Source organism: Brachypodium distachyon, chromosome 4 (assembly GCF_000005505.3).
Source record: "Brachypodium distachyon strain Bd21 chromosome 4, Brachypodium_distachyon_v3.0, whole genome shotgun sequence".
NCBI lineage: Eukaryota > Viridiplantae > Streptophyta > Magnoliopsida > Poales > Poaceae > Brachypodium > Brachypodium distachyon.
The window spans coordinates 22,857,340-22,880,225 of NC_016134.3; the positions used below are offsets into that span (position 1 = coordinate 22,857,340).

The 22,886-nt window shown below is 49.0% G+C and overlaps 1 protein-coding gene and 1 long non-coding RNA gene across 5 annotated transcripts; both read left to right on the forward strand.

Annotated features, from left to right (window-relative positions):
- The first annotated feature begins 8,618 nt into the window (after positions 1-8,618).
- Positions 8,619-11,661, forward strand: LOC100831384 (4-coumarate--CoA ligase-like 7). The gene is made up of 6 exons (XM_003577554.4): positions 8,619-9,676; positions 9,903-10,092; positions 10,767-10,912; positions 11,012-11,079; positions 11,175-11,277; positions 11,356-11,661. The coding sequence occupies exons 1-6, from the start codon at positions 8,675-8,677 to the stop codon at positions 11,479-11,481; spliced, it is 1,635 nt and encodes a 544-aa protein (XP_003577602.1). The 5' UTR covers positions 8,619-8,674; the 3' UTR covers positions 11,482-11,661.
- A 1,532-nt stretch (positions 11,662-13,193) lies between these two features.
- Positions 13,194-15,862, forward strand: LOC104584561. Of its 4 annotated transcripts, none has more exons than XR_732321.3 (7): positions 13,194-13,283; positions 13,434-13,538; positions 13,612-13,788; positions 13,886-14,007; positions 14,291-14,583; positions 14,672-14,968; positions 15,324-15,862. It is a non-coding gene; the product is annotated as an uncharacterized LOC104584561 (long non-coding RNA). The 4 variants fall into 4 exon arrangements; XR_732322.3 differs by having other exon boundaries at positions 13,650-13,788; positions 13,872-14,007; positions 15,324-15,861; XR_732320.3 differs by having other exon boundaries at positions 13,650-13,788; positions 15,324-15,860.
- The last annotated feature ends 7,024 nt before the right edge of the window (positions 15,863-22,886 follow it).

Sequence of the window (22,886 nt, forward strand, 5' to 3'; positions counted from 1 at the left end):
CACGTGTCGAATCGCCTTGTGGGGCCAGATGCGTTGCAAAGGTCTTGTAATTACCTTTCCAACAAGTAGTTGTATGCTTGATTTGGACTCCGGATGCGGCCTGTGTGATTAAAACAAATTTGGGTTTTCTAACAGCTTGGACCCGAATCGGATTCAACTTTAATTCGTGATATCTTTCTCTAGCAAGCTCCGAATCATGTGTCGTTTGATTTGTTGGAAAGTAGAATTGATAGGCTTCACTTTGAATCTCCCTTTACAGGCTATCACACTTCATCTTTAATTTAGACTTGTAGAGTTCAATAAGATGCCTACATAATAAGATGACACAAGATAGTAGCTCCGCCTCTTCATACATATGACATTGAAAACAATTATTATTTGATTTCACCTGACTGTGTATGTTGTCGAATAATCTATAATTGAGGGGAGTCAAGGTTGTATCCATGGTCAGCATGTCCATATCATCCTCCTTTTCTTGAAAGAAAAGCTGTCCTCGGCATCGTTTATGCTGAAAAAAGACTGACAAAATAGACAAAGTGTGTGCATGGTATATGTATATCCATCTTAGAGCGTCTCCTTTCTTGCAAAAGTAATGTCTTATAACAAAATCTCGTGAGATGATTAGTCAAAGTATCATCATGAATAATATTTCAGCAAGAAGATTGACAATATTTTTTGCATATATATGGGAAACAATTTCATGTATTTTTTTTGCACGGCTCACCATTATACCATCCCGATACTGGAGAATAATAATTAATAATGCTCAAATTAGTTACTACAATATGCTGAAATTTAGAGCAAGTCAAAGCACCAATATTCAAACAATCATGTAAATAACTATTTGGCAAATAATCAACACCAATATGGGAGGTCATATCAAAATGATTAGGCATGTGCAAAAATTTATTTTCTCCTCATCTTCGACCGCCATCTTAATCTGATGGTAGCCGGAGAAGGCATTCAGAAAGCACAAAGACTCACAACCTGCTGTAAAATCTACTATTTGATCGATTCGAGGTACAGGGAAGGGGTCCTTAGGACATGCACGATTCATATCAGTAAATCTACACACATGCGCAATTTATTTCCAGCCTTAGGGACTACAACAGGATTTGCTAACGAAGTAGGGTGCAACACTTCCCTGATTGCCCCGACGTTCTTGAGCTTCTCCACTTCCTGCTAGATGAAGTCCTTGCGTTCATGCGCTTGCCGGCGAACTTTCTGCTTGACGGGCCGCGCGTCTGGCCGCAACGCCAGCCGATGCTTGATCACCTCCCTGGGAACTCCGGGAAGATCTGACGGCTCCCAAGCGAACACGTCAGAGTTCTCCCGGAAGAAGGCGACGAGGGCGATTTCCTATTTGTCACCGAGGCTCTCACCGATGGAGACGGTGCATGCCTCGTTGCGGGCATGCAGGGGCACCTTCTTGACCTTGGTGCCCTCCTCCTTCAGCTTCGCGCCCTTGCTAACACGCGGGCTGGAGCTGCAGCTGCCCCCGGTGTCCTGTCCGGGAGCGGCTCGTGCCTTCTTCTATGCGGGTTGTTCACCCGCAAGTGGATCCTCGTTCCCGGCAACGTCGTAGTCGTCGGGATCCGCCACTAAGGAGGCCTTCGCGACCGCGCCCACGCACCAAGCAGCGTCCTTCAGGTCGCACTTGATGGAGAGTACGCCGTATGTTGACGGCATCGTCATCACGCCGTAGGCGCAATGGGTTGACGCCATGAACTTGATCAGCGCTGGCCGACCAATAATCCCGTTGTACGGCAACGGGGTGTGAGCTACATCGAAAACGATGTGCTCAGTCCGAAATGCCTCTCGGGATCCGAAGGTCACCGAGATCGTAATTCGCCCCATGTGCTGCACCAGTCCGGGGTTGATTCCCCGGAACGGGTCGGTGGGCTTCATCTGCTCCAGGGGCTGCTGAAGCTTCTCCACCTGCTTGGCAAACAGGAGGTTGAGGCTCGCCCCGTTGTCCACCAGTACCTTGGTCACTGTCATGTTGTTTATGATTGGCGACACCACGAGGGGGAGTACCCCTGATCCCAAGGGACGAATCGGGTGATCGTCCGAGTTGAAGGTGATCGGCACATGCGACCACCTCAACGGCTGCTGCACCTCCACGCTAGGGAGGAGGGCGCAGACCTCACGCGTAAGCCGCTTCACGGCAGCGTGAGATGTGAGAGCATACGCTCCCCCGTGGATGCAGGTGACATCACGGGGCTCCTGGAAGCCGGGCTCGTCGGCATCGTCGCTGCAGTCATCCTCGCGCTGCTCAGTGCGAGGCTTGTCGCGTCCCCGGGGAGGCCGGTCCTTGCCACCACGGGCTTGACCGCGACTCCCCGCGGGTTCTCCCTTGTCGCCGCCGGCTGCGCCCCGGCCCGCTCCGTTGCGAGGGTTGTTCGGGCAGTCTCGGGAGAGGTGCCCGATGTCCCCTCAGTTGAAGCAAACCACGGCAGTGCGGCGCTACTCGTGGCGCTGCTCGCGCTTCTCCTTGATGGTCTGGAGAGTGCGGCAGTCCTGCGCGTCGTGGGTGGCGTTGGTGCGGATAGGGCAGCGTGCGACCACCGCCGGCTTGCTACCCGATGCTTCCGCCGACGTCGCCTTCTTGGTGGGCCTCTGGAGAGCCCCCGGTTCCGCGGCAAGCACTTGCTTCCCGCCGCGTTTCTGCGAGCTCTTCTTCCCGGAGCCCTCGGGTGGGTTTGCCACCGCCTTGGCGGCGAGCTCAGGCGCTAAGCGCCCTTCCTCGGCCATCGCACACTTGTGCGTGAGAGCGTAGAGATCCCTTGTGGTCCGGATCCGGTGAGTGTTCAGCTTGTCACACATCTTCGGGTCGCGGACGTTGATGGCATACGTGTTGATGATGGCGGCCGCTTCCGCCTCTGGGATGGAGTAGGAGAGGTTGGAGAACCTGTTGGGAAAGTTCCGCAACGTCTCTCCCGGCTTCTCCACTACCTTGTGCAGTTCCGCCATGGTTCCCGGGCGCTTGTAGCCGCCCTGCAACGCGTTCACAAACTGCTCGCGCAGGTCAGCCCAGAAGGCTATGGACCCAGCGGGCAGGTTGAGCAACCAAGTCCTCGCTGATCCTTTGAGGACCATCAGGAACCAATTGGCCCTGACCTTGTCGTCGGCACCGATAGCGTGCATGCCCAACGTGTAGGTCAGTAGGAAGTCCTTGGGATTCACGGTCCCGTCGTATGTTCCGAGTGTTGGCGCTCGGAACTTGCGGGGCCATGTCACCCGGCGCAGCTCGCGAGTGAACGCGGCGCAGCCGTCATCGGCGCCCATGGGAGCGTCTTCCTGCTCCTCTGGACGCTGGCGCTATGCCTCGCGCCGGCGCCGGCGCTGCAACCGCTGGCAGAGATCTTCCTGCTGGCGGGCGTTCAGGACCCTGCTGGCAACCGCCGACGTTCGGGCGTCACCTGGCGTGACGGTCGGTGATGAGTCCGAGTATCCCTCAGGATCCTCATCTCCTTGCTCTCCCGATGGGGGAGGGTGCTCTCCATGCCCCGAGACGCGGGGCGCGTTTCCGCGTCCCGAGTTCTGTCCCCGGCTCGAACCGGCCGGGCCACCCTCACCTTGCGCTGTTGGGCGGCGAGCGCGAGGAGCGCGTCCAGCTCCGCACTCCACAGGTCATGCGCTGGCGTGCCTTGCGGTGGCTCGTAGCGCACCATGACACGTGCCGCAATGATGGCTTCTGCCAGGGTTTGGGCGGGAGGCTGCCAGTTCTCTGACCGGCTGCCCTCCGCCCGGTCGCCTGGTGCCCTCGGATGTGAGGGCCGAGACTCCGTTGGCGCCGCACGCGACGCGCTGTGGTCGTGGCGCAGCCGTCACTGCGCGTCCTCAACCCGCGAGTGGGCTCGCTGGATGGCACGTGCGACGTTAAGGTCGCTCGTGCGGCTGGCTCCGGCGCTAGGCGCTGCAGGCCCCCTCGGTCGGTTGTCCGTCAACGGCCGAGGAGGTGGGGTTGGCAGCTGCGGTTGCTGCTGCGGCCGTGGAGGGGACCCTTGGTCCCCTTGAACTTGCGACGCACGTGCGGCGTCGTGGGATCGAGTGCGCATGGCAAGGGTGTTGTGCTAGTCGACCCGGGCTCATCTGCCTTCTTGCGCGGCATGGCGAGCTAGTCGTGGAGGATGTCGCTGATGATGAAGCCGGTGGTGAAGACGATGACGCCGGCGGTCACCCGAAGCTCTCTGCACGCCCCCTACCTGGCGCGCCAGATGTCGGAGCCCGGATCTCCGGCACCGGGGATGCCGAGCACCCCTTTTTTGGTTCGGTGGAGAGCGAGGCGATTACTCTGGCGATCGCCGGCGTGACCAAAGACACGAAGTGTCGACGCGTGAATTTACCCAGGTTCGACCACCCAGAGGTGTAACACCCTACGTCCTGCTTGAAGTTGTATTCACGAATATGTGTGCGTTTTACAGGGTGCCCCGGGGGGATCCCGTGGAGCTACTTGCTCTCCTTAGAGAGTTTGCTGCCTAGCGGAGTGATACTCCTTGCTACTACTGGCTATGACTCTTACTAGGACTAGAAAAACGAACGGAACCCTTTGACCGGTGGCATTGGTCCTCCTTTTATAGACAAGGGGATACCACAGGTGCCGATGCATGCAGCGCAACACATCTCCTATACGCGTGTCATCGCTACGGAAATTACACCATTGTTGATCCACGCTGGGCGCCATGCAGCGCCCAGACCAATGTACACGGTAGAAAAAAATGAATTGTAGAGTAGTCGCCCTAGTCTTGCTGAGCAAAACTAGCCCTGCTGATGTGACTCCTGTCGGTGCATTAAATGCACCGCATCCGCTGTCTCGTCCTGTCTTCACTGTTCTGCGGGCCCTGCCTGCATGCCCGAGCGCGGGTTGCTGGAGTGCCTCCTCCCGGCTAGCGCACACGGTCAGTTGCCGGGAAGGCGGTCCTTCCACTTCCCGGGACCAGAGTTTCCGGGCGGTTCTTCTGTTTCGGCCCTTGGTTTTGTTTCACCAAGGACTGTTTCCTTGGGCAGGCGTTCCGGGCTTATCGTTCCCGGGAGGCCAACCTGGCGGGGCTTTGTCACTGGCGACCCACGCGTCCCGTATCAATGGAACCCGTGGGCCATTGGTACGACGGGCTTGCATACCACGGAGTTTGCAGCCGCAGCTTGTGGAACTGGGACTGTTAGATGATAAGAGCCCCATAGTGAACATCCGCCGGCAGCTTCATAGTGGAAACGGTGCTCACGACGATGATGTTTAGCGAATAGCCTACGGCAGCCTTGTTAGCTTCGAGACGATCAGGAACTGGTGTAGCATCTGGTGCTGGTTTGTCATCGCTGTGGACGTGGAGTTTCATCGAACACTCGGCGTGCGTCACCATTACGAAGCTGGTGCCGTCGATGGTAACTATGCAAGATTTGATGTGCAGATCAGTTGGTGGTGGTGAGAGCCACACCCAGCACGACTGTGGAGGTCACCTTGTTGGCCTTGTCGCTGGAGCATTCCATCGAATACCTCGTGGGCGTCGCCATGACAAGATTGGGGATGATGGGCACCGTTGGGGCATGTGTCGGCGAGCTCTCGCGGGAGCTGGAGTTGGAAGGAGCGTGCCCTCTTGAAGCTGGAACACAGCCGGGGTGGGGATGCAGTCGGTGTGATTGTCAGGGCCTGGCGTCGAACGCATTGCGGGCGTCGGCGAGTCCAGCTCGGTAATAACGAACAGAGCCCGCGTAGAATTCCCTAGGCATAGGGCCTCTGTGGACACTGTAGAAGCCGGGAACACACTGCATTGAAGCAAGGAAGCACTGTCGACATGAAAGTGGTCGCCGTCGGGGTCAGGGCTAAACGTCGAACACCTTGCAGGCGACTCCTAGATCACCGAGGCGTGTTAAATTGGAGTGGCTGGCCAGTGGCCACCACAGCAGCGTGGTCGCTGGGGCTGCCACCTGTCGCAGAGGAGCTGCATCTGGCGTGTCTTCATCGACGTCGTGACGTTGTCGCCGCCGGTGTTGAGGCTGTCCGCCATGTTCTTCAATGGCGCAACAAGCATGGCAGTCTCCATCAACTAGGCGAGCACCTGGTCCCAGCCCACTGATGCAACTTCCCTCCTCAGTCCAATTCGCGCACAGGAGCAGGTTTGAGGGAAGCAATCAGAAAGCAACGGGGGCAGGACATGGAGCGCAAGCCTAGGAGGAAGAAGAGCCATCAGCGTGTTTCAGCGGAGATATTTTTCATGATTTGTTCGTCTTATAGAACTCGAAACATGTCTGAAATAGACCAAATTATTCAAACAGCATGTCTAGAATCGACCAAATTAACCAAGAGATCGACAAGCAGTGGCAGAAAAACATCTTCCAAATCCGCGACCCCCATTATTTTGAGGTTGGCTCAAAGAAAGATAAAGAATGCAGATTGTTCAAGTACATAGAAAAGAAAATTAGTGAATTACATCACTGGTCCATAAATTTGGAGACAAAGCACAATTTAAGTCCATCAATTTAGAAAACGCACACATAACGACCTAAACTAGTACTCCCTCCGTTCATAAATATTTATCGTGGTTTTAGTGCAAATTTGCTGTAACATCTAGGTCCAAAAACGATTCAATAAACGATTCAATGGGATTAATTCCGGTCACGTGACAGCCGGCTTAAACCAGTTCGAAAGAAACTATCTCAGCTTTCAAACCGGCTACGGAAGGGTGCTAACCAGGATGACCAATTTCCGTTCGCCCCTTCCTCTTGCGGTCTTGCCTGTAAACCGCTTCTCTTCTCTTCTTTTTCGTGCAAACCACTTTCTTAGGCGTACGGAGGTGTGTGTGTTCATTGGTCCATGATGGCCTATTACAATTTATTTTTTTAAGTAATGCTGCTTCCGTGCGGAAATAAATAACCTCGATTTGTATAAGAATCTATACAAATTCAAATTACTTATTTTAAAATGGAGAGAGTATATGAAAAAATTTGGATTGTACAAACAAGGCGTCGCTGTAGGATAAACCCTCCTCTTAGTGGCACGAGCTTGGCTAGTCCTTATCAACAAAAAAGATTGTGTGCGCTTTTTTAGAAAGATAGTACAAACACGTGCGTACACTCACCTTTATGAACGCACATACTACCCTTATGAGTATCTTCGAGAAACTGTGCTCACAGATGATGGGTACGTCACCTACCACCGAAAGAATAGCCTAATTTCATCAAAAGGGACCAGATCACCTGAGTTAGTCTCAATTCACGAATACATGTCAGTTTGGTTTGGTGGTAAAATGCACTGGGCCGATTTTTGGTCATTTACCAAAATAACATGGGGCCCAAATAACATTTGTTTGGATGGCTGCCAAGTACCAATTATTTTCTCCGATCCTAAATTCTTGTCGTGATTTTAGGTAGTATTTAGCACGACAACATCTCTAGCCAACTATACTTCAAACAATTTTTTGACAAAATTTGACCGAAGCCATATCCAATAATCTGGTTAGCGGGTGGATCAAAACAAACATATGCCTCGTTTTTTCGGCTTCTAGGAGCGGCTTCCGCTGAAAGTTGTCCTCCAGTTTGCAGGGATAGCTTCTCGAAAAAACGGATCTAGGAGCAACTGGGTGGTATGTGCGCTTGCTAAGCCTCAAGTCATATATCTTAATTCTTGATATGTTTGTTTGAAAGAGTAGCTAACCTCTCGTACTTTAGGGCCTAGTTTTGAAAACCGGACCGGACCACCGGAACCGGAGGCCTGGCAGGTCTGCTAAGCGCACTGGACCGGACAGGCAAGCGAACCGGATATTCTTCGGTCGAACCGGCGATTTTCGCGTGAACCGGTGACGGTCCGAGCGGTCTGACCGCCAAATGGGCCTTGTTTAGTGTTTTTTCATGGGCCGCGTCATTGTAGTCTAAAAATTGGTGTCGTCGGTGGGATTCGATCCCAGGACGTAGGCGAAAGGGTCGCGCGGACCAGCGGAGTAGCCAGAAGAGCCGTTATCACGTTGTGCTTAGGGACAGAAGTTATCTTTTTTATAAATTTGAACCACCGGTTGAACCGGTTCAACTAGCGAACCGCCAGTCAGACCGTGAACCAATGAACCGTATGCTCGAGCGGTTTGATCACCGGTCCGGTTTACAAAACTAGGCTTTAGGGGTTATCCCCTACGGTCTTTTCCTAAAAAAAACGGGTCTAGGAAACCAAAAGAACTGCCCAGATTGTGCGTGCAAGCCTATTCAAGGGTGGGAAGAATCAAACCCGAGACCTCCCAACCGATATGGCACATCCTGACCACCAAACCACGTTAGCTCTTGTGCTAGATTACACAGCAGTATACTTTTGACCCATTATCAGGCTGCTGGGACAAAAAATAAGCCCAATCATGCTGCTGGGCCGCGTGTGCCTTCGAGCTTTTTTAAAGCACGTCGGGCTTACCGGCCCGAGCTGTGCCTGGAGCCGCGCCTGGGCCTAGGAGATACATTAACGTGCCGGCCCGGCCCGGCTCCTTTATAGTCGGGCTTGGGGTGGCCGTGTCCGGGCTAGGCCGTTCAGTTGGTGCCGGGCTGGGCCGGCCGGATAGCCAGGTATACACCTGACGTCCTGGCCACCCCATCGCCACTCGCGGGTCGCGGCGGCTGCCTCTGGAATCTATTTTTGACTAAAAATCTAAATTGACCGTCGGCTCTACCTCTGCAGTCTACACTCTACAACGAGCCAGCCATGTCTACAGCGGCCGTCGATCCCCACGGCGGCTACTGCGCCGCCACGAGGACCTACCACAGCCTCCGCGCCCCCATCCCGCTGCCGCCGCCGTCCCAGCCGCTCTCCCTGCCGTCCTACGCCTTCTCCTTCCTCCCCTCCCCGCTCCCCTCCCACCCCGCCCTCCTCGACGCCGCCACCGGCGAGGCCGTCCCCTTCGCGGCCTTCCTCGCGCAGGTCCGCGCCCTCGCGGCCGCCCTCCGCGCCGACCTCCGCGTCTCCCGCGGCAACGTCGCCTTCGTCCTCGCGCCCCCCGGCCTCCACGTCCCCGTGCTCTACTACGCCCTCATGGCCGTCGGCGCCGTCGTCTCCCCCGCCAATCCGGCCCTAACCGCGCCGGAGATCGCCCGCCTCGCCGCGCTCTCGAAGCCCTCCGTCGCGTTCGCCGTCTCGGACACGGCCGCCAAGCTCCCGCCCGGGCTCAGCCTCAACGCCGTCCTCCTCGACTCCCCGAGATTCCGCTCCTTCTTGCAAGGACCAGGCGATGCCTCGGTCGCGGACGCGGATGTGATTTGCCAGACGGACCCAGCGGCGATACTCTACTCTTCCGGCACCACCGGCCGCGCCAAGGCCGTCGTGCTGACCCACCGCAACCTCATGACATCGCTTGTCGCGCCTGCGGCAGCGGCCACGGCCGATGTGCTCATGCTGACCGTGCCGATCTTCCACGTTTACGGGTTCGTGTTCTGCCTCAGGCCGGTAATGGCGGCGCATACGCTGGTGCTGCACACGGCGAGGAGGTTTGACGCCAGGGTGGTGCTGGGCGCGGTGGGGAAGTTTGGGGTAACGCGGCTAGCCGTGGCACCGCCGGCGCTGTTGGCCATCGTGCGGGCAGCCGAGAAGGACGAGAGCGTTGTTGCTGGCGCGGCAACGCTGCAGGCGGTGCTATGTGGCGGCGCATCACTCTCGACCGAGCTCTTACGCCGGTTCTCGCAAAAATTTCCCCACACCTGTGTTTCACAGGTTGGCGTTGTTGCTGCTGCTTTGCATTTTTTCACTCTTAAAGTAGGCAAATAAGAATTGAAGCCTGCATTATTACTGACTTGTGATCAATCAACTGTGCACCTTACCATGTTATTCTGATAAGAGGATTCCTAACTTGGGAAAAAAAACTGATGCTCCTGTTGTCCCTAGCAATCAAGGTGTTCTTCATTATGGCTACTAATGGGTTAACTTTAACTTCCAAAAGGGATATGGACTAACGGAGACTACAGCTGGTTTTTGCCGTGCCATTGGAGTTGAAGAAAGTCGGCGAATTGGATCTGTGGGGCGTCTTTCATGGGGCGCTGAAGCGAAGATTGTTGATCCTGGAACAGGGGTTGCTTTGTCTCCAGGTGTGCCAGGCGAGCTTTGGGTCCGAGGACCTTTTGTAATGAAAGGTACGGGCCGACAAAGTTATCTTGTCCGTGCAATAACGATTACAGTATTGGCCATCATCATGTTGAAAGCATTTGGGTAGTGATCCATCTTTTTCATATCAGCAGCCATGCTACTTTGCTGCAATATTTTTCAGATAGCTATTATTCAGGAAAGTCCATGGGATATGTGTTTGCATTTTGAATTGTTGATTAGAGTGAAAAATCAAGTACAACCCTCTTCATGGTGCATTTGTTGTCTTGGTGAAAGCATGATTTGTCAGGCACACAGAGAAGGCTAAATACTGAACTGGTGTAAAATGTCCATGACTGCCCTTTGAGCTAAAGAACGTCTTTGGTCAAGCCTTCTGTGTATTCTTTAAAAAAATACAAAGAACAGTAATATATGAAGACAATTTACCATTGTATACATGATAGAATTGGAAGTCAACATCAGAATCTGGTAGTCTAGATTTCTTTTTTCTTGAAAAGGGGGAATGCCCTGGCCTCTGCATCGGAATCTGGTAGTCTAGATGTTTGTTGCTTTCTGCCAATTCAGCATCTTATTTTGTCAATGCAGAGTATCACCCAATTCAGCAGATTTGTCACATGTTGGGTTTCTGCTGCTATTACCTAGTAGTGGATAACTGGATATAAAATGTACTAACACTCCCATCTCTTTTAAATCATTAGTACAGGTTACCTTGGTGACAAGGAATCTACCTCCGCGATTTTGGATTCTGAAGGGTGGTTGAGAACAGGGGATATTTGTAGTATTGACAAAGAAGGAGTCCTCTTTATGGTTGATCGGCTGAAAGAGTTAATTAAGTGCAACGGCTACCAGGTATCTACTATATTCAAATTTGCTGATTGCCATTTCAGCTGGAAGGCCATGTACTGCTAGTGTAAACTCATTTTCAATGACGGCATTTGATTAATGCAGGTTGCTCCTGCAGAACTGGAGGACCTGCTTCAGACACACTCAGGTATTGATGAAGCTGCAGTTGTTGGGTAAGTATACACCAGAATGTGTAATTATTCTGGTCCTCATCTTCCCTTTGGACCACACATCATGGAAACTCGCATTTTAACCATTTCTTGTACAGATACCCTGATGATCAAGCTGGTGAGTTGCCTCTAGCATTTGTCGTAGGACGCTCCGGTAGCAACTTGCATGAGGCGCAGATCAAAGACTTTGTGGCTAAGCAGGTATAAACTAGGCTTGACACAGCTATTTCATGGTCTATGGTGTGTAGAAACGGCCCTAATGGTTGTTGTGTATCGCAGGTTGTGCACTATAAGCGAATACACCGTGTTTTCCTTGTGGATTCCATACCAAAAAATGCTGCGGGCAAGATATTGCGGAAGGATTTAGCTAGGTTAGCATTGCATCAGATTAGTTCCAAGCTATGACATGTTTGTATATACGTGTTCAACATTAAGTTATTCCTGCTGGATAAGTAGTAGCTGTGATCTTTCCTTAATTGTATAGAAGGGGGTTAATGAATGATTGTACGGTGATGGTGCCAACAGATTGGAGCAAATGCAAATATGGAAAACTCTTTTGGAATTACGGCTCCAATTCAATTTCAAGTGGAAATCAAAATAAGCTAAAAATACATTTTGTTTGCTTGGTTGTCAATGGGATACCTGCAGGGAAATGAATCTATAACCCGATCCCAAATCACATTTTTATGCTGTCCACTCACATGCAACATTGAAATTAGCATGACTGCGTATTCAAATTGTACCATGCAAAAGTATGCAGACAAATTCTTAAGCAAAAGAAAATTAACCTACGAAGTATGCCACTAAAAGAGTGCCAATCAGGAGCTCGTCCTACATGGATTTCTTGACCTAGCGGAGCTTCGTTTTTATCATTGATGCTGAAGGACGTAGAGCTTGATCGGTGCACTTGAGATGACTTCTATTGTGAGAGTATTGTCGGTACATCTTGAGAAGATTCTCATATTCTTAACCAGAAACTTTAGTAAGGTACCGCATTAGTATAAACTATCAGTCTTTTTTGTTTTGAGCAAAATAAACTATTGGTCTTTTTTGTTTTGAGCAAAATAAACTAGTACTAAAGAAGTTGAGAGAAGAGCGGTAAAACACACCATTGAACAAGGTAAAGAAAAAGAAAAACGAAAAGAAAATAGCGACATTACGAGAATCTTTCCTTTGACAAATAATTTTGTTTTTAAAATAGTCCTTAGGGCTCGTCTATCTCTATCTCTATTTCTACTACTTATAAAGGCACCAACATGTTCATTCCAACGTCCACCAGACCAAACGCACGCAGAGTACTAATAACCCCACAATCAGACTCACTAAACACAGATTAGTAGCTAACCGTGTGCGTTTAGTGATTACATATTGGGACTGAAATTCCACCCGAAGGAGAATGTTTCAGCCCGCCGCTTGGTTCCCGAATTGTTTTTTTTTTCTATTTTTCTCCTCACCCCGTCAGCCCCGCGTCTCTCTAGCCGCAGACGCCGCCTCCTCCTCCTTCCCTTCCCCTGCGGGCACCGCCGCCTGCGCAGGCTCGTAGACCAGCCGCCTCCTCCCACCGCAGCCTAACTGCCCCGCCGCAGCAACCTTCTCCAGTCGGCCTCAGCCCGCCTCGCCCGCGCGCGCTCGCCGCAGCACCCACCCTGCCGTCTCAACTACCGCTGGCGCCGCCCCTGCCTCGCCTGCGCGCGCTCTGCCCTCAGCCCGCCTTGCCCCACGCGCGCTCTGCCCTCCCTCTCAACTCCCGCTGCCGTCGGCCCTGCCCCGGCCATCTCCGTCGCCACCCGCCGCCGCCGCACAGGCCCTCCAGCGCGACCCGCCGTCTCCGTCGGCAGTCGGCCCCTTCGCCTCTGACCCCCGCGGTCGCCGCCCTTCCCGCGCCGCTGCCCCTTGCCTCCATCACGCGCCCTGTCCTTCGCAGACCCGTCCTGCGCACCCCGCGATGGCCGCCCAGCCGCCATCCCGGCCCTGCATAGAGTCGCCGCCGTCACAGACCCGCCCCACTGCTGCCCTTCACGCAGCTGCCCGCCTTCAAGGTTAGCAGTTCCCCACTGCCGCCGCGATCTCCTGCGCGGCCGCCTCCCACCCCCGCGCCCCTCCTCTGCCCCGCCGCCTCCTCCCACCCCTCGCGCCCCTCCTCTGCCCACCACGCCCGCTCACCAGCCGTCGCTCAGAGTCTTCCGGATCCTCAATTCCGTGACACCGTGAGTTCCCATTACGTGTCAGTCTATAATTTCAACGAATTTTCATGCTCTTTTGATTGTGCATATGTGCTAGACTGTCGATTTAAAAACATTGTTACACTGCATCGACGAGGATCCCTTTTCATGATATAAGCAACACCAATGTCACAGGTAAAGATACTTTGAGTATGTCATCTCCCAAAAACAACGGAGCCACATGGAGACCATTCCATGATATAAGCAACACCAACCCCGAGGGTAGTACTCCATCCTTAGGTAACTACTATCAGCAGCCAGTTCGTAGTTTCAAAGTTTTTTGTTTTCGCTAGTGGATGCTAATGTTGTTCAGGTCTAAAATTGTGGCATTTATAAACATGTGCGAGCCAGAAGAACAAAGAATATTATGCCCAAAATAGAGATGCTATACTGAGGAGGCGGCGTGAAGCCCTTGAGAAGAAACAAGCTTCAGTTGCTATGCTCAAGGACACGGAAATGTCACCACATACACCCATGTCCAAGGCCGAAGGTAATTATTATGTCACCTGCATTCTTATTATTTGAATTATGTTTGCCCTTGTTTTTGTGCTCTGCTTGAGCATTACAGTGCAGACCTGTTCCTACAGGTGAGTCTCATGGAGAGCACACCCCAATTCAAGACATCGGCACCAACCACAACTCAGGTAGCCGTCAGCAATTCAGCTCAGTTGCTGCAGCAGTTGCTGCTCAAGGCGTTTAAGATTTACAGGTATGCCTTTTGTTTTAGATTGAAGACAGTTTGATGTCGACAGATCCAGAACTTGCTTCTTGCATCAGGATTTTAGGAATGCTTTGCTCTCTTGTAATAGCTTTAAGATTAGCTGGGTTTGCCGTTAGGGCAACTCTTGGGCAAATTGTCAAAAAACGGTTGATCTGCTACAGGGGTCTATCCCTGATTTGCGCTGTTTTCAGGCGAATAAATTTTTCAGGCGACTTTCATATGGAATGGGTCTGGTTGTTAATTATCTTACCTTATAGCTTCGTTTCTGCAGACAAGAAGCACCTGGATGTGATCACTTGTGAAGGTCCACCCTATTCAACAGTGGAAAGAGTAGTATTCAGTTTTACCTTGTTATGCTTTTTAGTATTTTTTTTCTTCCAACATACATTAGTGTTTGTTGCCTTCCTGAGATCTTGGTAGTTATGAAGAAGTAAAAGCAAAGGGGTTAGGAAATTTCAACAAAGAACTCAAGATATGATAGATAGGGTCATTGTATAGTGAAAGGAAAATTCAGAGGGCGCTCAACCAGAAATGGAACTATGAAGACGCAAAACTCTACACAGGGTACCTGCTGTGCTTCTTCATGTTTACTGTTTACAACTGTAGCTTAAAATGTTTGTTCATACAAGGTGATATAATCTGAAACCTGCAGGTTTACATAAGAGGAGGAGGAGAATGATTAGAAGCCGGAGCAATGGGAGATTTGGAGCTGCTGATCTGCTGCATGGGGCCCCGCCGTGGCCACCATGGATGATGAGGCTGAAATAGTAGCAATGGAGCCGTTCAAAACCAAGAGCTGCGTCTCAAGGAACATGGGCATGGCCATGTAGTCAACGTCCGCCGCCGTCGCATCCTCACGGTGAGGCATGCGACCAGGTCCTCCATTCTGTCTCATCCTCATGGTGGACGCTATTGTTGTTCAGAAATACTGCGTATTTGATTAAAGGAAGTATGCCTCAAACTCCTGTCTTGTTTTCTGGCTTGCTTGCAATGTACACAAATTTGCGCCAATTTTCTTTTTGGTGTGCATGAGTTTCTAAGACTTGAGCATGTGGAAGCAAATTTTCATCCGTTTGTTAATTGCTTGGTTTCAGAAGTCAAGTCACTTATTAATCTTTAGCACTTCGACTTCAGTGCCTGTTGCCTGTTGGAAAGAGTACTAGGCGCATTGTTGTCCATATCATATTATCAGATTCTGTTGCAAAGAGCATATTATGCTCCCTCAATCCATCCACTGTTACATTGGAACATGAGTTCATTCATGTAAGTTTCTTTTAGATCCTGACAGTTTTTTTTTCTCTCAGCTCACCTACTGAGGCATCAACATTGCTGATCTCCACGGAAGGAAGCACATGGCTTCGACAAGATCCAAAGAACACTGCTTATAACTGAACTTTCAACTTTTACAGCTAAAACAAGTCGAAAGGGCTGCAGAACTGAACTGGGTATCACTGCTGGGTGTGGAATTGATGGTGCTTAAACTCTCAGCCTTTTTTTCTAAATGTTATCCATATTCACCTGGCATGGCAGAGCATGAACTTATCCAATAATTCAGTGTCCAAATGAACCAGAATCTGTCACACATACCAATCCAACACAGGCTGCAATGCTTAAAGGTACTTCATCAGAGGTCAACATGAGAATTTCACTGGTAACACTACCAGCAGTTGCTGCTCAAGGCGTTTAGGATTTGGATGGTTGTGTCTTTTTTTAGATCACGCGTACGTATTAATGCTTCCTTCCATTCGGAAACATGGAGTTTCTATACTTGAAAATTTTGTTGGTCTTTCAACAAGATTTGTTCTATTTCTCTGTACAATAATAGTGGATAATATTGTGGAGTACTTGTATTTTAATTAATTATTGCTTCTAATTTCTGTCGAGTTGTAATATTTGGCTACCTAATTATAATATATTTATGTGCTCGTGGATTTTATACGTTGCATGTGCAAGTTTTGCATTGCTACCCAATGACAACTACTTAAATGATTCAACGATAAAAACAGTAATATAAATAACTTATAGAGAAATTAAATTCAAAAACCATGTATCGTGGAGATGTGCGTTGCACGTGCAAGCTCACTAGTTTCTAGTTAAGGTGATACCACTTTTGTGGGACCTCGGAATGTCGGAACTGTAAAACTTCTATACCCGTTGTGCTTAATTTCATCAGTCCAGATTCTTGCTAGTAAACATAGGAAAATGAATGTCATTGCAGAATATCTGGTGATGAATAAAGTTTCATGCACGGGACAATGTCTCATGACATTACTGCGGTTAGAAAGCAGTGGAAAATAAAAGCATGGTGACTCCATCTGAATCACATGCAGTCGATGTAGCACGTACTCAACAAACCCCTTCCGGGACATCTGAATAACCAGACGCTAATCCAGTGGAGGGCTATATGGTTTTTTCTGCATAATTATAGTTTTGCTTAAATGATTGAGTAAATTTCATAGAACCACACTTTTTGTGGCAGTTGTCTCAGAAAACCATAGTTGTTGCTAACAGTCTCACAAAACCACAACTCTTGGGGCAATGAGTCTAGAAAAACCATAATCTCGATGATTAGGCGGCTTGATGGTTTTTCTGACGACTCGGGCCCACAACTCAGTTGCCACGTCAGCCCCCCCCCCCCCCCCCGACCCGTCTCCGATGCCACGTCAGTTTCTGCCTGACCCGACCCGTTAATGGGTCTTTGAAAATCATAGTTGAAGAGTCGAGGAGGCTGACGTGGCAACTGACTTGTGGGCCCAGGTCATCAGAAACACCATCAAGTTGCCTAATCATCAAGATTAGGGTTTTTTTAGACTCTCTGGCCCAAGAGTTGTGGTTTTGTGAGACTATTAGCAACAACTGTGGTTTTCTGAGACAACTGACACAAAAAGTGTGGTTCTATGAAATTTACTCTAAATTATTACCACTAGTAACGTGCCCGTGCGATGCAATGGTATACACGCACAATGGGTAAGGAAAACAAAGAGAGGAAAACGAAATATTGAAGAACGACCGCGAACAAGACGAGAGCGCAAGAAGAGATACTCAGGTTCATACATAGGTAAGTTACATAAATAAAAATGAAAAAACAAAATTTGCATATAGCAATCCTTATCTAATATGAGCATAAATTACAAAAACAATATTGCTCCAACCTAGCAAAACACCCGGAAATAGGTTTTTTTTATTACATTACAAACTAGAACCTTTGCAGGTAAACTGGAGGAAGCACAATCCCCGAAACAAAATCACAGAGCAGGCAGAGAACTAATAGCTATAAGGAAAAAAAAAACTTCACCGGGAGACAGTAGTTCCAATTAGATTTAGATTAAGAAATCGGCCATCAGGTATATTGATTACCAATTTAGCCACGACAGTCAATATTATGGCATAAAACCCATAACATGACAGTCAATGTAAGAAAAAAGGGATGTGTTTTAGCAAACATGACTCCATGATATCATCAATGAATATCATCAATGAATATCAGTACAATGCATATGAGTAATCCTCAAGGAGAGACACAATTATGAAGCAACCCAAGTAAATGAAAGATGGTAATCTAACAACCATAGAATGATAATGAACCAATAAGCAAAGCAAGAACGAACCCAAATTAGCAACCAAAAAAAGCTATCCCAAAAATGCATCACCTGATGAAAATGAACACCAATATGAAAGTCGCCGAGATATACAAATAAAAGGATAAAGAAAATTGACAACCTCAATACTAGAATAGAGTCACGGATATATTATCACGGACAATCTCAATAAACGAATAGTCACGGGAAAGATGGTAATCTAAATTCGTTTGGGGGAAAGGCATGGCGGGGAGGGTGGTGGGGAACGGCGGGGGCCGCGGCGGCGGAGATGGGGCGTTCGTGCGGGGTTGGCCGTAGGGGTGGGAAACGTGGTAATTACGAACGGATATACTGTCAGCGAGCGCCCATCGGACGGGGTGGGTGACCGGTGCCGTTGATGATTTGTAATTTAACAGATGTGAAGATAAAGATATTTTTAATGAACATGATTTTAGATGAAAACTTGGTGTCCTTTATCTTAATTGTAGAATCCAACAAGACGAGTGTTCTCCAGCAACACAACTCTTGGGTTCCAACAACTAGACAAAGAGAGAAGCAGTAAAAGAAGACATGTCTCGCATGTCAACAAAAGTGCATGTGTCATCCATAAAACTATTTGAATAGTTTACACTGTAGAAATTGTATGATGTACCACGTGTCATATTTTTCTTTTGTTACCACAAACCATCAATACCATAGTGCACATCCATCGGTGTACTGGCAGGGACCGCAATGAGATATTCTAGCCAGATCTCTCAAGGATGTGACAATTCCACCGGGTCTGGCGTATGGAGTGAGAGTATGTTCTTAACTATGTATCTCTCATTTGCTCCATGGATTTTCCCGCATGCCTACACACCTGGGCGGACTCAGAAAAAAACTTGAACGGGGGCAAAGATCTATGGCCATGCAAGTATGTGACTATTCGGATGGACTAATGATCACTGATTAGGATAAATTATTGACAGAGTGGGGGCAAATTACTTAGCCGAGTGAGTGGGGGCGTACAGGATATAACCTGGACTAATATAGGGACATGAAAAAAATTGAGTGGGGGCAGCTGCCTCCAACGTGGGTCCACCCATGCCTACACCCCATCTGCGGTAAAATGTCATCAGCGGCACTGGTGGAGCTACGTTGGGGCTGAACTGGGCCATGGCCGTTTCAGAAAACAATTTTTACTAGTACTACTAATCAAGGCCCAGCCCCACTCCAAGCAGGGTCCTGCCTTGAGCACTGGTCTTGAGGATGACAGATGGAAGCCATGGCTGCCCCGCACGCCGCCGCTGCTCGCGCCGCAGGTTGTCCTGCTCAGCTGCGGGCACTCCTTGTGCCGCCTCGTCTCACCGCTCCCGCTGTCCTGGCCCGCCGCCGCTGATTGCCCCGCAGGCTGTCCTGCGCCTGTTGTCCCTCCTCTTCCCCAATTTCTCTATCGAGATATTTTTCTTTATTTCCCCAAATCGTTAGTTTGCAATTTGTCAATTTCATAGCATGGCACTGATTGAATTGTACCCTCAATATGTTTTCATTTTTAGTGAAATGGTGATTGCGAACAAAATTTGTGTTCTCTTTTAGCCTGGCCCGCCCATGAATTTTCTTCGTAGATCCGCCATTGCACCGAGACTGACTGACATACTTAACCAGGCGAGGGTCCACATAGCATGTAATTGTACAATCATCACAATGTCCAATCCAAAACTTATTAGGCCTCATTCGCTGCTACGCCTAAGGGTGGCTCTCTCATCTTTGAGCAATTGCTCTTTCAACCCATGACATAGCTAATATGTTGAAAATGTATCTATTAAAGTTCGATCTATGTTTTTATTTTTATCAACCTTATGTTATAATGACAAGATGGCACGGAATAACTAAATCTAAACTCTCGCACAGACCTAAACATGACATAGCTATACAACATGTTTGAGGCAGTATTTTTCGTGAATAATGGGCATGAAAAGATGCCACAAGCCAGAAGCTACCACACACTCACTCTTTATGTTGTCTTTGCTTAATGTATCGGATGATCCATGCACGTTTCGATCCAGGACAGGAGGCTATCCAAGCATTTGGTTGGGACTTGCGAGCTGGGACGGAGCATGGTACTATTTGGTTCAGGGTGAAGCCAGACCACAGGGTCAAGAAATTGGAACCAGGCGACTCCAATACTCCAATCTCTCTACTCTCTACGCCCTCCTCGCCCGCGCACCCTCCAAACCCGGACCAGAGCCCAGCGTCCGGCAACCCCCGTGCAGCCAACAAGACCTCGCAGGAGAGCGGCAAAAAACCTCGGTCCTCCCCGAAGGCGACCCGGCGAGGTGAGACAAGTGGTAAGCGTCGACGTTCCCGTCAGGATCCACTCCACCTCAGCACCCATCGCTCCAACCGAAGTTATCGATTCCAAATCCTTCGGTTGTACCCTCAGTTGAGATCTGTGAGGTGATCTGAATATTGATTTTTTTTTGGCAAGTTCTGGACCTTAGTATTTTTCACAACGTTGCTACACGGAATCATGCAGTGATATATACGGAATCATGCAGTGGTATTTACAATCTAACCGCAGCAAGTTTAGGTTTTGCAATAAACCGACCTCTCCCATATGGATTGCACATGCCAATTATCTATACCAATATATTAAATTGGAGTTGGTGATGATGGACCTAACCGTGGCCCGACTCTTCGCATGGGCGTGGGTGCCGTACGTCCCACACAGCGCCTCCTCCCCAGCTTCGTCGAAGCGTTCTTTTTCTATTTGGTCCTCGCATCTACCATCCCCTTGCCTGCTGCTGCAGGCCACGCACCCGCCGGCCAACCCCGATGCACCCGTACCTCCGCCGCTGCGTCTCCGCCGCCGCGTGCCACACGTCGGCCGATGGTTCGTGCTCCTAAACGGCGCCCACGTTTTGCAGCCGGGTGGTAGGATACGGGCGTCGCACAAACGCGAGCTCTGACGGATCCAAAGGTGGCGGCTAGAACCATAGAGGGCGGCGCTCCTTGGCGGCGTCGACGCCTCCCTCCCTCGCATGCCTGGACGTGATGACGTGATCCCTGACATCAGCCTGCCAGACAGCCGCGTCGCCCACGCCGGCGCTAAAGCCCCCCTCCCGCGCACGCCTAGACGTGACGGCGTGGTCGAGGATATTCTGGCATGCCATGTTGACCGTGCGCTCCATCACCGCCATGGTTAAGCTCCAAGTTGGTTAGTTCTGAGGTGCATCCGCGTCCCAGTTTGTAATCAACAGTGAGGTGCATGTGTAATTGATACAAGAAACTGCCTCAGCGCTGCAGGTTGCCAAGCTTGATGCTATCATGCCCATCAGGTGTTCGATGGTGTCCTCCAACCAAGACAACATTATCATGGCCAGCGCGGGTGAGGACGAAACCCTGCCTCAAGGAGGGAAGCCTGGATGGACAGCACTGCCAAACCCTCGAATTGGCCCATAGCTCCGGTTGATGCAACAGATTGCTGCAGACCAAGGTCTTGTTCCAGATTTTGAGATACTCTGTTCTCTTCATGTTTTTTTTTTCCTGAATCGATGGGTTTAATAGTGATTGCTTTTGAAGATTACACTTGAAGCTACTCTCCGTGGACCACTTACCATGATCGCAGCATCATCGCAGAGGATAATCTTGACCATCCGTGGCAGGAAGCCACCGGAGAGGCTGTTTCTGAGGTCATATTCCTGAGTAGACACACTGCAGTTTCCAACCATCCTGAGCTCACCGTCCATACAATTGGTTGGTGCTTCATTTCTTTCTTTCAGGTGTTTAGCAGAATGATGTAGTCAAATGTTCGATGCTATCTGTTAAAAATGCCATGGAATACCTAGATAAGACGCCACATACATGGTGTTCAATGTTTTTCACAGGTTGTGCTAATGTATGTTTACTTGTCTTTTGCATGCAAGTTCTCTAAATGTAAACCCTATGGACAGACATGCTACCCATTAGAACCACGATCCTCGCCGGCCGCCGCTATCCTATGCATACCCGATGTTCACCTAGCTCTATGCCTCGACCCCCAACTCTGCCATCCGAAGAATGGTAGAAGAAGAGAGGAGCATGGCCCCTAACTCTGCCATCTGAAGAAAGATAGAAGAAGTGAGGTTCAGGCATCCAACAGCGTGGCTAATGTGTTCCTAACGAGAAGGAAAAGAGAGGGTCAGAGGTAGAGGATAAAGGGATAGGCCCAGAAAGATGAAGTACAATTAAGTGCTGCTATGGTGAAACATGGTGATTTCTTTTCCATAGTTTTGTAACATGGGAAACAAAATTACAATAAGGTTGAATCTGGGATAATTGACACTTGAATTTGGATTCTGGGGAAAATGGAAAAAGAAATGCTCCAAGTAGCTTTTAAAATTGTTGAATTCGGGAACAATAGAAAAAGAAATGCTCCACGTAGCTTGTAAAATCGACAACATGCTCCCTAGGCAGATCTAATGGTGTTTATTCAATCTAATTGTTGTTTTAAATATTAGAATGCCTATTTTCTTTGAAAGCCGTATTTTATACTAATCTTTAGTTTGAATGAGTTAGTATCAATCCTTATTTGATGAAATTGGTTAAATTGAGTATGTGATAGATACAAAATCTTTTGAAGAAACTGTTCTTACTTCCTAGAGGGATGTTTGGTGGTCAGCAAAGAAGACCAAAGAGAAAGTTTGGATTCATGTCTTTGATCGAGTGTATCATTTTATTTTGTTGTTTCGTTACAACGCACGGAGCATTTTACTAGTTTTGATAAAATTTGACAAGCTTAATTTAGTGTTAGCCTTTACATTCACTTATGCATGGGCGAATGATAAAAATATGTTTAGGTACAACGATTCATATAACAGATATATAACATTTAACATTTATATTTTATGATTATAAAACTGTATTTTTATGTGTTTGTTTGTATTTTTAAATTCTTATAGCATTTTTTTAAATATTCAATATTTCAATAGATTTCATGTAAAAACAATGTCGCATCATATATAGGTATAAACTATGAAGTGTAATAATCTTAATGCTATGTATTTTTCTAATGATCCAATGTTTCAAGTAAGGATAAACACATGAAGGTGAATTATCAAGTTAGGTCTTTACAAGAGTAAATATATCGTTATATTTTTCTCCAGAAACATCTACATACTTACATATTTAACAAAATAGATATTCAAGTTTGTTATACCTAAGTCGCATAATTTTTAGTTAGAGATAAGTTGATTGTTTAGCGGTTGGATTTAGATTGTGCTTTAAAAATTCGCAACGAAAGGGAAGTGAGTGGCTTTGATACTATCGATC